Source organism: Chiloscyllium plagiosum, unplaced genomic scaffold (assembly GCF_037043375.1).
Source record: "Chiloscyllium plagiosum isolate Xiang-an unplaced genomic scaffold, Cpla_swu_hap1 HiC_scaffold_3, whole genome shotgun sequence".
In the NCBI taxonomy this organism is placed as follows: Eukaryota; Metazoa; Chordata; class Chondrichthyes; order Orectolobiformes; family Hemiscylliidae; genus Chiloscyllium; species Chiloscyllium plagiosum.
This window is the reverse complement of record NW_028270141.1, coordinates 85,541,770-85,554,761: the sequence shown is the minus strand read 5'-3', so window position 1 is coordinate 85,554,761 and position 12,992 is coordinate 85,541,770. Positions and strand designations below refer to the sequence as shown.

General features: G+C 43.3%; 1 protein-coding gene and 1 long non-coding RNA gene across 7 annotated transcripts in view; one reads left to right on the top strand and one right to left on the bottom strand.

Moving 5' to 3' along the window:
* The window catches only part of nt5dc1 (5'-nucleotidase domain containing 1), a 568,470-nt gene that overhangs the window by 40,742 nt on the left and 514,736 nt on the right, over positions 1-12,992 (bottom strand). For 4 of the 6 annotated variants that reach the window (XR_015753733.1, XR_015753734.1, XM_087981159.1 and 1 more), the window contains exon 10: positions 12,694-12,858. Coding sequence is in view for 3 of the 6 variants with exons in the window: in XM_087981159.1 (XP_087837285.1) it covers positions 12,694-12,858 (165 nt within the window). In the remaining 3 variants the exon portion in view is untranslated. Of the gene's footprint in view, positions 1-3,897; positions 4,292-5,641; positions 5,739-12,693; positions 12,859-12,992 lie in introns of those variants that run through there. The other 2 variants (XM_087981167.1, XR_015753737.1) reach the window with 2 other exon arrangements.
* LOC148150617 (uncharacterized) overlaps positions 1-12,992 on the top strand; it is a 126,769-nt gene that overhangs the window by 109,775 nt on the left and 4,002 nt on the right. The window lies entirely within an intron of this gene.

Genomic DNA, 12,992 nt, shown 5'->3' with positions numbered 1-12,992 from the left:
TTCAGGACCGATTGTAGCTAGCAAAAGGTTGATATATATGCTGAATTTAAAAATCACACAACACCAGGTTATATTCCAACAGGTTTATTTGGAAGCACTAGCTTTTGGAGCGTTGGGGTGTGGGGATTGGGGTAAGGACATGGGGAAAGATGCTGAAGCCCTAAAATAACCAAACTCAATACTGAATCCTGAAGGCTGCGAGATGTCCAAGCTGAAAATTAGATGTTGCTCTTGTAGCTTGTGCACTTGGGGCACTGCAGCAAACCTGAGACAGAGAGTTCTGCCAGGAAACAGGGTGGTGTGTTGTAGTGGCATGCAATTGGAAGCTTGATATCATTTTTGTGAAAGAATGTAGGTGTTCGGCAAAGCAGTCATCCATTCTGTGTTTGGTGTCCCCAGTGTAAAGGGCACAGAAAATGGGGGACATACTAAATGAATATTTTGCATCAGTATTTACTGTGGAAAAGAATATGGAAGATATAGACTGTAGGGAAATAGATGGTGACATCTTGCAAAATGTCCAGATTACAGAGGATGAAGTGCTGGATGTCTTGAAACGGTTAAAGATGGATAAATCCCCAGGATCTGATCAGGTGTACCCGAGAACTCTGTGGGAAGCTAGAGAAGTGATTGCTGGGCCTCTTGCTGAGATATTTGTATCATCGATAGTCACAGGTGAGGTCTGGAAGACTGGAGGTTGGCAAATGTAGTGCCACTGTTTAAGAAGGGTGGTAAAGACAAGCCAGGGAACTATAGACCGGTGAGCCTGACCTCAGTGGTGGGCAAGTTGTTGGAGGGAATCCTGAGGGACAGGATGTACATGTATTTGGAAAGGCAAGAACTGATTAGGGATAGTCAACATGACTTTGTGCGTGGGAAATCATGTCTCACAAACTTGATTGAGTTTTTTGAAGAAGTAACAAAGAAGATGGATGAGGGCAGAGCGGTAGATATGATCTACATGGACTTCAGTAAGGCGTTTGACAAGGTTCCTCATGGGAGACTGATGAGTAAGGTGAGATCTTATGGAATAAAGGGAGAACTAGCCATTTGGATACAGAACTGGTTCAAAGGTAGAAGACAGGGTGGTGGTGGAGGGTTGTTTTTCAGACTGGAGGCCTGTGACCAGTGGAGTGCCACAAGGATCTGTTCTGGGCCCTCTACTTTTTGTCATTTACATAAATGATTTGGATGTGAGCGTAAGAGGTATAGTTAGTAAGTTTGCAGATGACACCAAAATTGGAGGTGTAGTGGACAGCAAAGAGGGTTACCTCAGATTACAACAGGATCTGGACCAGATGGGTCAATGGGCTGAGAAGTGGCAGATGGAGTTTAATTCAGATAAATGCGAGGTGCTGCATTTTGGGAAAGCAAATCTTAGCAGGATTTACACACTTAATGGTAAGGTCCTAGTGAGTGTTGCTGAACAAAGGGACCTTGGAGTGCAGGTTCATAGCTCCTTGAAAGTGGAGTCGCAATAGATTGGATAGTGAAGAAGGTGTTTGGTATGCTTTCCTTTATTGGTCAGAGTATTGAGTACAGGAGTTGGGAGGTCATGTTGTGGCTGTACAGGACATTGGTTAGGCCACTGTTGGAATATTGCGTGCAATTCTGGTCTCCTTCCTATCGGAAAGATATTGTGAAATTGAAAGGGTTCAGAAAAGATTTACAAGGATGTTGCCATGGTTGGAGGATTTGAGCTACAGGGAGAGGCTGAACATGCTGGGGCTGTTTTCCCTGGACTGTCGATGGTTGAGGGGTGACTTTATAGAGGTTTACAAAATTATGAGGGGCATGGATAGGGTAAATACGCAAAGTCTTTTCCTTGGGGTCGAGGAGTCCAGAACTAGAGAGCATAGGTTTATGGTGAGAGGGGAAAGATATAAAAGAGACCGAAGGGGCAACTTTTTCACACAGAGGGTGGTACACGTATGGAATGAGCTGCCAGAGGAGGTGGTGGAAGCTGGTACAATTGTAACATTTAAGAGGCATTTGGATGGGTATATGAATGGGAAGGGTTTGGAGGGATATGGGCCAGGTGCTGGCAGATGGGACTAGATTGGGTTGGGATATCTGGTCGGCTTGGACAGGTTGGACCGAAAGGTCTGTTTCCATGCTGTACATCTCTATGACTCTATGAGACCATATTGTGAGCAGCAAATATAGAAGCTTAGTTTAAGTGAAGTACAGGTAAATCGCTACTTCACGTGGAAGGTGTAGCTGGGGCCTTGGATACTGAGGAAGGAGGAAGTAAATGGGCAGATGTTACATGGTCAGTGATTCCAGGGGAAGGTGACATGGGGCTGTTGGTGTTGTGGACCAAGGTATCCTAGAGGGAATGATCCCTGTGGAATGCTGACAAGGGAAAAGATGGGGTGGGGAGGGGAGGTGGATGTGTGTCTGGTTGTGGCATCCTGCTGGAGGTGGCCAAAATGGCAGCTTATGATCCTTTCGGATGTGGATGTTGGAGGGTGGTAAGTGAGGACCGAAGGAACCCTACCACTGTTTTGGGAGGGAACAGAAGAGGTGAGGGCTGAAATACGAGAGATGGGCCAGATGTGACTGAGGGTCCTGTCAACGACAGTAATGGAGAAACGTTTATTGAGGAAGAAGATGGTTATTTTGGAGACCCCCTTGTAGAAGCTGGCAACATTGGAACAGACGCGACAGAGAAACTGGGAGAATGGAATGCAGTCTTTACACAAGGCATGGTGTGAGGATGTACAGTCCAGTTAACTGTGGGATTCAGTGAATATGTCATAAATATTGATGGCCAACCTACAGTAGTTGAGGAAGAGGTGTTGGGCCGGAACCCATTTCTCTATTACCAAGTGACCACTAGTATACACACAAATTACATGATTAGGAAGACAGGACATAACATCGAGGTACTACAATAATGCAGTACTTCCTCGGTGATTAAAAATCATTAAAATCTGGATTGAGCAAAATATGAATGGAGGTGTCTACTGGAAAGAAATATTCAGTGCTCAAATGTCCTGCAGTTTAAACCTTCCACTCTAACAGAGAGAAAGTTTCATCCTCTCAACCATCCCCAATTTAGATTTGAGAGATGAAGACAAACTACTTAACCAAAACTTGAGTGGTATAGGACAATTTATATTACTGAAGGACAAAATTCCTACATAGAATATATAAAACAACTCAAGCTAATGCTGTGAGGACATAGATTCAAATTGTATTATGACAGTTTAATTAAGAAATGCAGAGTTGAAAACCAGTTTAATAGTGACCAGGAAAACATTGCCAATTGTCATAAAAACCTATTTAGTTTGCTGTTGTCCTTGAAGGAAGGAAATCTGTTGTCCGTACTTTGTTTGGCCTACATGTGATGTCACAGCAATGTGTTGACTCTTCAATGTCCTCTGTTATGGCCTGACAAACCATTTAGTTGTATTAAACTGCTACAATGTCTAAAAAAAAGGAATGAAGTTGGACAGACAACTCAACATTGACCTAGGTACTGGAAGTAACAACAGCAAAGCCAGTCCTGTTGACCTGCAAAGTCCTCCTCACAACTAGCTGGGTGTGGGTGCCAAATTTGGGTGACCCAGTTGAACAGTTTGAGCAAGCAACAACTTGACATGGTCATACTTACAGAATCATATCTTCTAGCTGATGTCCCAGACACTATCATTTCAATCTATAAGTATGACCTGTCCCATGGGCAAGGCAGACTCATTAGAGTTGGCAGCAGTCAGGAAGGTTTGTCCCAATATCTCATAGCATCAGGTCCTCCCATTTCTCTGCCCCTGTTATCAACATCAGTAGAAGATGCACTGAAGGCGCAGAATGTATGTTGGCTAGGCAACCTGAATATCCATCACCAAGACTGCAATTACTGACTGAGTTGGCAGAATCCTAAAGGGCATTGCTACTAGATGACTTCTGTGGCAGGTGATGAGGGAACCAAGGAGGAGTAACCCACGTGACCTTATCCTCATCATTCAACCTGTCACATACCCATTGTCCATGTCAATACAGGTAGAAGTGGCCATTACAAAACCTTTAGGAAGATGGATCCCGTCTTTACATTAACGGTGTCCTCCATTATGTTGTGTGGCATCACCATCATGATAAATGGGGCAGATTTCGGCCAGGGATAATGAACTCGGCATCCATGAATGTCAGCAGTAGCTTCAGAATTTCATTCAACCACATTCTGTAACGCCCAGCATATCCCTTCCTCTGCCACTATAATCAAATGGGGAGTCAAATATGGCTCAATGAACAGTGTAGAAGGGTATACCAGGAGCGGCACTAAGCATTCCTAAAAATGAAGTGAAGCAACAATATAGGATTACATGCAAGCCAAATGACAGACACAGTATGAAATAGACAGAGCTAAGCCACAACTAATAAATCAAATCTAGGCTCTGTTGTCCTCCCATATCTTGCTGTGAGTGGTGGTGGTTAATTAAGCAACTATCTGGAGGAGTAGGCTCTACAAATATCCCCATCCTCAATAATTTGGGAGCCCAGAACATCAGTGCACAAAACAAGACCAAAGTAACTGCAACTATCTTCAGCCAGAAAAGCTCAGGGGATGATTCATTACAGCTTTCTCCAGAGGTCCCCAGCATTACCGATGCCAGTCGTCAGCCAATTCAATTCATTTCAAGTTCTCTCAAGAAGTGACTGAAGACTCTGCATACGGCAAAGATTATGGATTCTGACAACATTCTGACTACAGTACAGAAGACATGTAATCGAGAATGAGCCACACCTCTCGTCTAGTTTATTTCAGTACAACTATAATGTTGGCACCGACCTGATAATGTGGAAAATTGGGCAGGTATGTCCTGTCCAAAAATAGCAGAACAATTCCAACTGGCCAATTAATGCCTGAATAATTAGCAAAGTGATGGCAGGGAAAATTAATACTGCTATGCAATGGCACCTAGACTGCAATAACTTACTCATGGTGCACAGTTTGGGATCCACCAGTGCCACTCTATTCCTGATCTCATTCCACATTTGTTTGAAACATGGGCAATTGCAAAAATATGATGAAAATAATTGCCTATGACTTGAAGGCAATATTGAACATGAGCAGGTCAGAGGTGGGGCATTCTGTGGAGAGTAACTCACCTCCTGACTTGCCAATGCCTGTTCACTAACCAGAAGACAGAAGTTAGGAATGTAATGAAATACTCTCCATTTACCTCTATGACTGGAACTCCAACAGCACTCAACAGACTCAGCACCATCCAGAACACCAGTCTGTTTGATGGAAACCCATCCACTACCATAAACATTTGCTCTCTTCACTACCAATGCTCAATGGTGCCAGTTAATAGTGTACGAGGTGGGGGGGGGGGGGGGGAATCTGGAGATCCAAGATTCCAAGATGGCGACAATGTGAAAGGTCTGCACTGCTGAGCTCTACACCACAACTCAGGTGAAGCGGTGCTTTTACCCTCCCCACCTAAGCTATCTCTGAAAAATTCAATAATTAGACAGTTGTGGAATCGTTATGTTTTTTTAGGCAAGGGAATTTGACAAAAAGAAAAGGTTTGAGTAAGTCCCAACACATGGGACACTCCCCATCAGCATCAGACACGCCCGCGACTGTGACCACAGCTTCAGCGTCCTCTGCATCTCCGCTGGAGTCACTTACCCAACAGACCTTGGCTGCAGAGTTCGTCAAGTTTCGAGAGATGATCGAGGCCTCGATTGTGGAAAGTCGCACCAGACTGGAACCGATCTTGGCCATGCTGCACAAACATGAACAGGAGCTGGATGAGCTCGGAAAGCGAATGGAGGAGGTTGAATGGCAGACTGCAGCATCGGCAATTGTGATCGAGTCCTCAGTGATCCAGGCCCTCGAGAAACAGGTCTGGGCCTTAACAGAGAAGGTTGACGACCTCAAAAACAGGGGTGGGAGAAAGAATATCCAGGTCGTTGGGCTGCCGGAGGGAGTGGTAGGAGAGCAGCTAGTAAGTTTTTTTTGAAGACTGGCTGCTGCGCTTTCTTGGTTGGGAGGCCAAGATGGGCCGGTAACGGTCGACAGAGTTCACTGGGTTGCAGTGTGCAGGCGTGGCTCAGACCAGCGGCCCAGTCCTTGTGCGATGTTACAGGGACAAGCAGAGAATAATGGAAACTTCCAAAGTGCAGGAGAAGGATCCATAGGCTTTGATTTATAAAGGATCCAAGATAATGCTCTTCCAGGACTTTTCTGCAGCTGTGATCCGTAAAAGGAAGTCCTTTGATGAGGTGACGAGAAGACTGAGAGACCTTGGCATTCAGTATTCTGTAAGGTACTAGGCAGTGCTTTGTTTTTCTCATGATGGGTCTGTATGCTCACTTGATTCTTTGGAAAAGTGAAAAACTTTCTGGACATTTTGTAATAGACTGGATGATGTGAAGGATATAGATGATCATTTTTTTCTTTTCTATATACCTCTCCTTTTCTTGAAGAAAGTGTTGTTGGATTTTTTTTCTCGAGGTTAATTGGGGTTAATGTATAGTTGGGGATGGGTAGAGTGCTCATGTTTTACTCCTTTGTGGATTTTACCTTTAATTTTCTTTCTTTTGCTTGAGTTTGGAGTGCGGCTCAAGCAGGAATGAGTTATGGAGTTGTATGGGAGATGTGTAATTACACCCTGTGGGTAGGGTGTAGAGTGCCCCATTAAATGCCTTTTGTATTTGGTTTAGTTTGTTGGTTTTTGTATTTGTAGTTTTTGAAGGTTCTGTTAGTTTGTTAGATGTAGTAGTTTTAGTGTGCGTATTTTTAGGCTCCAAGAGTCTATTTTCATCTATACTCAGCGATTTTTAAGTCAATTTCTTCCTTTCGGAAGTTCAAATGTTGTTGTAGAGGATCATGACTAATTGTGGTCTCAAATGGTGTACCTGGAACATTAAAGGAAGTCACTCGCCGGTCAAGAGGAAAAAGGTGCTTTTGAGTCTTAAAAAGGAGAGGGACGATATTGCCCTGTTGTAGGAAACTCACCTTGATGATAAGGAACATCTACAACTATAGCAGGGTGAGTTTGATTGGGTGCTTTTTTCATCCTTAAATACTAAGGGCAGGGGAGTGGCCATACTCGTTTGGACGAATCTCCCATTTAAATTATAGATTGTATTAAAGATGAGTATGGACTGTATGTAATTCTTAAAGCCTCAATTTATGAAGAGTATGGTATTTTGAACGTTTATTGTCCCCTGGCATACCCCCTTAAATTTCTGATGGATGCATTCTCCAAATTGATTTCAATTGCGTCATGGCATATTATTACAGGGGGAGATTTTAACTGTCTTCTGGATCCCATGGTGGATAGAATGCCCAAAGGCCCCCCAAAACCTTCTCTGCAATCTGAGCAACTAGTTGATTTGTGTGTGGAATTGGGACTGGTGGATGTTTGGAGGTGTCTCTACTCTGCGGTTAGGGACTTTAACTTTTTCTAATCCGCACAAATACCATACTAGGATTGATCTTTCCTAGCCCTCACTACTTTTTTTGGATTCCGTGATGTCCCGCACAACTGGGAATCTACCATTTCTGATCATGCAGCAGTATAGTATAGTATAGTAGTGAAGATTAAGGGTAATGTAGCAGGTTCATGGCACTGGTGAACGGGTCCCTTTATTTTCAAGGACAGTAAGTTCACTGAGTATTTTTCTAATGAGTTTAAAGCATTCTTGGCCAGTAACTCGGATATGGCTAGTTACCAGTCTATTCTCTGGAAGATTGCTCAGGCTGATGCTAGAGGGATAATTATCTCTTATTCTGCCAGTCGGAAGTGACAAAAGGGAAAGCAGCAGCGCTTGCTCGAGGCACAACTAAAGGCAGCTGAGATGCCATATTTTGATAGGCCATCAGTGGCTAAGTTGCAGCGGGTCACAGCTCTGGGGTCCACCTTGAATTCGATGTTCATGCAGACAGCGAGGAAGGAACTTCCCTTTGTGAAACAAAGCTTGTTTGAGCATGGCGATAGTCCGGGCAAATATCTGGCATATCTGGCTTGGAAAAAAGATGCCCCCCCGTATTACCTCAATCAGGGAAGGGACTGGAATTCTTACTTGTGTTTCTAAAAAGATCATTTTACTCCGTATACACCAGTTGGAAGGCTGTGAGGACAGATGGGCTAAGACGGAGTTCTTTTTTAGGAACCTGGATCTTCCAGGCATGACCTCCAAACAGCTGTCTCTCCTTAATGCCCCTTTAACAGTGCAAAAGGTACAAGAGGCTGTGAAGCAGCTTCAAAGTGGAAAGGCGCCCGGCCCTGATGGTGTCCGTAGTGAATTCTACAAAGAACTTATAAATATATTGGCAATGCCAATGCTGGACATGTACAATTACTTGTTTAGTCATGATTGCCTCCCGCCATCCTTGAGAGAGGCAAATATCTCTCTCATCCTTAAGAAAGGGAAGACCCTGAAGGACTGTGCTTCCCATAGGCCCATTTCACTTCTAAATTCTGATTTTAAAATTTTGTCCAAGACTCTTACATTAAGGCTGGGAACAGTGTTACCTTCCATTGTCAAAGAGGACTAGATGAGTTTTATAAAGGGCTGCAGATCCTCCAACAATGCTATGAGATTACTTAATATGGTTCAAGCATGTCAGCAGCGATCGGTTCAGGGATTGGTGATTTCTTTAGATGCAGAGAAGGCATTTGACCAGGTGGAGTGGACTTTTTTTTTTACACCCTGGAACAGTTTGGTCTAGCTGAAGTCTTTATTAGGTTGCGTAGGGTCCTTTATAGTGATCCTCTGGCTGCGGTTCTCACCAATACCGTGAGATCCAGTAATGTTAGTATCTGCAGGGGCAGTCGGTAAGGTTGTCCCCTTTCACCTCTACTTTTTACATTGGTGATTGAACCATTGGCAGAGGCTATCCATAGGGATCCCAACATAACTGTTCCAGAAGAGGGATCAAAGATACATAAGACTGCATTATATGCGGATGGCATTCTTAACTTTTTGTGGAACCCAGTAGTTTCTGTACCCCATTTGATTCAATGTATTAATTTATTTGGCTCCTTTTCAGGCTATAAGATTAATTTGTTGTGGCTCTGTTCGCTGAGCTGGGAATTTGTGTTGCAGACGCTTCTGTCGCTTCACAGGAGGCTCCCAAGCACTGAGGATGTCACCTAGACAGGGGACGAAACGTCTGCAACACAAATTCCCAGCTCGGCGAACAGAACCACAACAATGAGCACCCGAGCTACAAATCTTCTCACAAACTTTGAAAAAAATTAATTTTTCCAAATCGGAGATTATGCCTATGGGGGATCTTGGGGAATATCTGACGTTGAGGGTGAGTCACGGTTTCCCGTTAAGTGGTCACGGGGGGATTTTCTTTATTTAGCTTTGGTTGCTACTCCGTTATTTAAGGCTAATTCTGTCCATTTGCTTGACAAGATTAAGCAAGATCTTCAAAGATGGGAGGCTCTTCCAATAGCCTGGTTAGGTCGAGTAGCCCTTACGAAAATCAATGTCCTTCCTTGTTTGCTATACCCTATGCAAATGCTTCCCTTGATTTTTCCCAGGCAAACATTTAGGAGACTTCATGGCTGGTTTAGCTCCACACCACAGGTGGCCTCTTATTAAGCTTGCCAAATTGCAATTGCCAGAAGGGCTGGGGGGAGTGGACCTCCCGGATACTAGAAGATATCAATTAAACTCCCTTTCATCTTTTGTGAGCAACTGGGCTCGTAAGGGCCCAGCGTCAATGTGGTTGGATATTGAGGCCTCCTAGGCAAAATGTCCCTTTACTAGCCTGTTGCTCTAGATAAAATGAGGACAGTTGCTGAGTACTGTCACAATCCAATAATTATTAATACTGTCAAAGTGAGGAGGGCAATGCGGCACAGTAAGGGTAATACATCTAAAACTTCTCTTCTTACTCCTATAGTTAGTATACCGGGGTTCTGACCAGGGATAATGGACCCCGGGTTTAAACTCTGGGCAGCTCAGTGAGTTTCTGTTTGGGTGACTTACTTGAGGGCAAAACATTGATGTCCTTTGACCAATGGGCGGCACGGTGGGCGGCACGGTGGCACAGTGGTTAGCACTGCTGCCTCACAGCGCCAGAGACCCGGGTTCAATTCCCGCCTCAGGCGACTGACTGTGTGGAGTTTGCACATTCTCCCCGTGTCTGCGTGGGTTTCCTCCGGGTGCTCCGGTTTCCTCCCACACTCCAAAGAAATGTGCAGGTCAGGTGAATTGGCCACGCTAAATTGCCTGTAGTGTTAGGTGCAGGGGTAAATGTAGGGGAATGGGTCTGTGTGGGTGCGCTTCGGCGGGTCGGTGTGGACTTGTTGGGCCGAAGGGCCTGTTTCCACACTGTAAGTAATCTAATCTAATCTAAAAAAAAAATCAGCCACTGTAAGTAATCTAATCTAATCTAAAAAAAAAAAATCAGCCACAAGTATGGATTATCTAGCAGAGACATTTTTTGTTTTTCCCAAATTAGGAACTTTATTCAAAAAGGAACTACGCTCTCGACCGATTCCGACAGATCCGATATAGAGAACACAGTGCTTCATGCCAAGAGCAGTTCGTACTCTTTATCATTTGTTGGGGAGTGGTCTTTAGGGTGAAATTGAGCTACTGAGAGGTCTGAGAGAGAGTGTTAGGAGTTGAGATCTCCTTTGAGACATGGGAGGATATCTGTGAAAATATGAGAAAGATTTCGATCTGTAATAGGACTCATGCCACACAGTTAAAGATTCTTCATAGTGTCCATCTGGCCCCAGACCGTCTCTTGAAATTTAAGGTGGGCTATCCTTAGTGTGCCCCAAGTGTAAAATGAGTACTGGTACTCTCACTCACTGTCTGTGGTCCTGCCACAGACTTCATACGTACTGGAGTGCTGTGGCAGGAGTAATAGGGAGTGTCTTGGGGACCCAAGTTAAGATGGACCCAATCTCTCTTCTCCTGGGCCTGCCCAATTTATCTTCTTTAGATACTCATAGGAGAAAACATTTTAATATCCTTACTTTCTGTACGAGAGAAAACATTTTGATGTGTTGGGTGACTGAAATCCCTCAGGCCTCTCAGGTTGGCATAAGCTAAGCATGGAACATATCCCCCTGGACTTCCTCACAAATATGGTGCAGCAAAAAACTGAAAAATTTTGTAAGACATGTCAGCCTTATTTGGATTACCTAGATGCAGGTTTGTCTGCCATTTTAATTAGGGCTTTTGTGTAGCCATGATGATCTGATTGGTTCCCTTGGCGAACTTGGTTCCCTCAGAGGAAGAATTTTGAATAAATGCGGGTGTTATATTCAATGCTCTCGAAACTCGGGAGCTATTGTTTTGTTGTGCTCAGCGGTGTTATTTATTTATTACTTATACTGAGTTGTTTGTCTTGCACATAAGTACAGTTTTGTTTTGTTTGTGTTTTTTATTTCTGATTCTTTTTATAATTTATAATTTTATAAAGAATAGTTTTGTTGTTGGTTTATTGTTGTTGTAATTTTGTAATCTTATAAAAAATAAATCTTTTTACAATAAAAATATTTTCAAAAAAGTAGTGTACAAGATGCACTACAGCAACTCACCAAGGCTCCTTTGATCGTACCTTCTAAATCTGCAAGTTCTATCACCTAAAATGTTAAGGGACGCAGATACATAGGAACACTACGGTCTGCAAGTTTCCCTCTAAGCCACATACCATCCTGTGAAGGTATTGGTGCTGGACAGAGGTAGACAAAGCCAGAAATCACGCGACATCAGGTTATAGTCTAACAGGTTTATTTGAAATCATGAGCTTTTGAAGTGCTGCCCCTTCATTGGGCGATGAAGGTGTCTTCATCTGACGAAGGAGCAGCACTTTCAAAAGCTTACGATTTCAAATAAACTTGTTGGTCTTTCACCTGGTGTTGTGTGACTTCTGACTTTGTACACTCCAACCTGACTTGGAACTGTAGCACTGTTCTTTCACTGTCAATGGGAAAAAGTCCTGGAGCCACCTTCCTGACACCTACTCTTCCATGGCAGTTCAAGAAGGCAGCTCACCACCCCACCTTCTTCAGTGCAATCGCAGCTTTGCCTAAGAAGGCAAAGATGAAAAAATTCATTTTTGTTATGCTCTTTGTAACTACTGGTGTTTTAAAACACTTTATATCAAATGAAGTACTGATAAGAGGACAGTCTGTACAACTCAGAAAAATCAACCCAAATTTCCAACAGCATTAGTGGCGATTATTGAGGTGTTGACTGCTATACGTGACGAGACCCAGAGAAAGTCAAGACTTACGCATATGGTGCTTGCATGCAAAATACAAGTATCCAAAGGGCAGCAATACATTCCTGGACCTCTGTGTGGATGCCTTTAAACCCCATCATTGTTGATTTGGGCTAGCTGTGTTGAACGTGCACAGAACTTTCCACCAGAATACTCATATTGAGTTGAAAGTAATTAGCAGCAAAAGTTATATCAGGAAAACCTCCAAGTGAATTTAAAGATCAACTTGCTGAAAAAAAAAACACATTCCCAGCCCACAAAATCTACCCACTTATAAACTATTTTGCTACAATGTTGTCATGTACAAATAATTTGGTTTAGCACTTTGCTGCTGCATAGTTATCATTCACATTGGTTGCAATTGACAACAGAATAATCACTGTACAGTTTATTATTTTCAAGTATGTTTCACAACTCTTTTTAGCATACCTGTTCAAACTGATTATTATCTGTAGTTAATTGTGAACACTTACTTCATATTTTCCTTTCTTCTCTAATGGCTCTGAGTCCTTTCTGTCTGTTGTAACTTGTTGGCTGGCTTCAACTTCTAGTTCTTCCAGCACGAGGACTGTTTCACAATTATTGTAGCTGTGAGCAGGGAATATATCCGAGCGCATACTGTCACCAAAGTAAACAACCTGTGGGTTAAACAGCACGCGTCATGCTAAGCTCTCTTGAATCAAAGTCCATACGAAACGCAGAGGTTAAATCATTGAATAAAAATATAAAGCAGAGGAGAAAGCAGATATTCATTTGAGCCCAAACCAAGGAG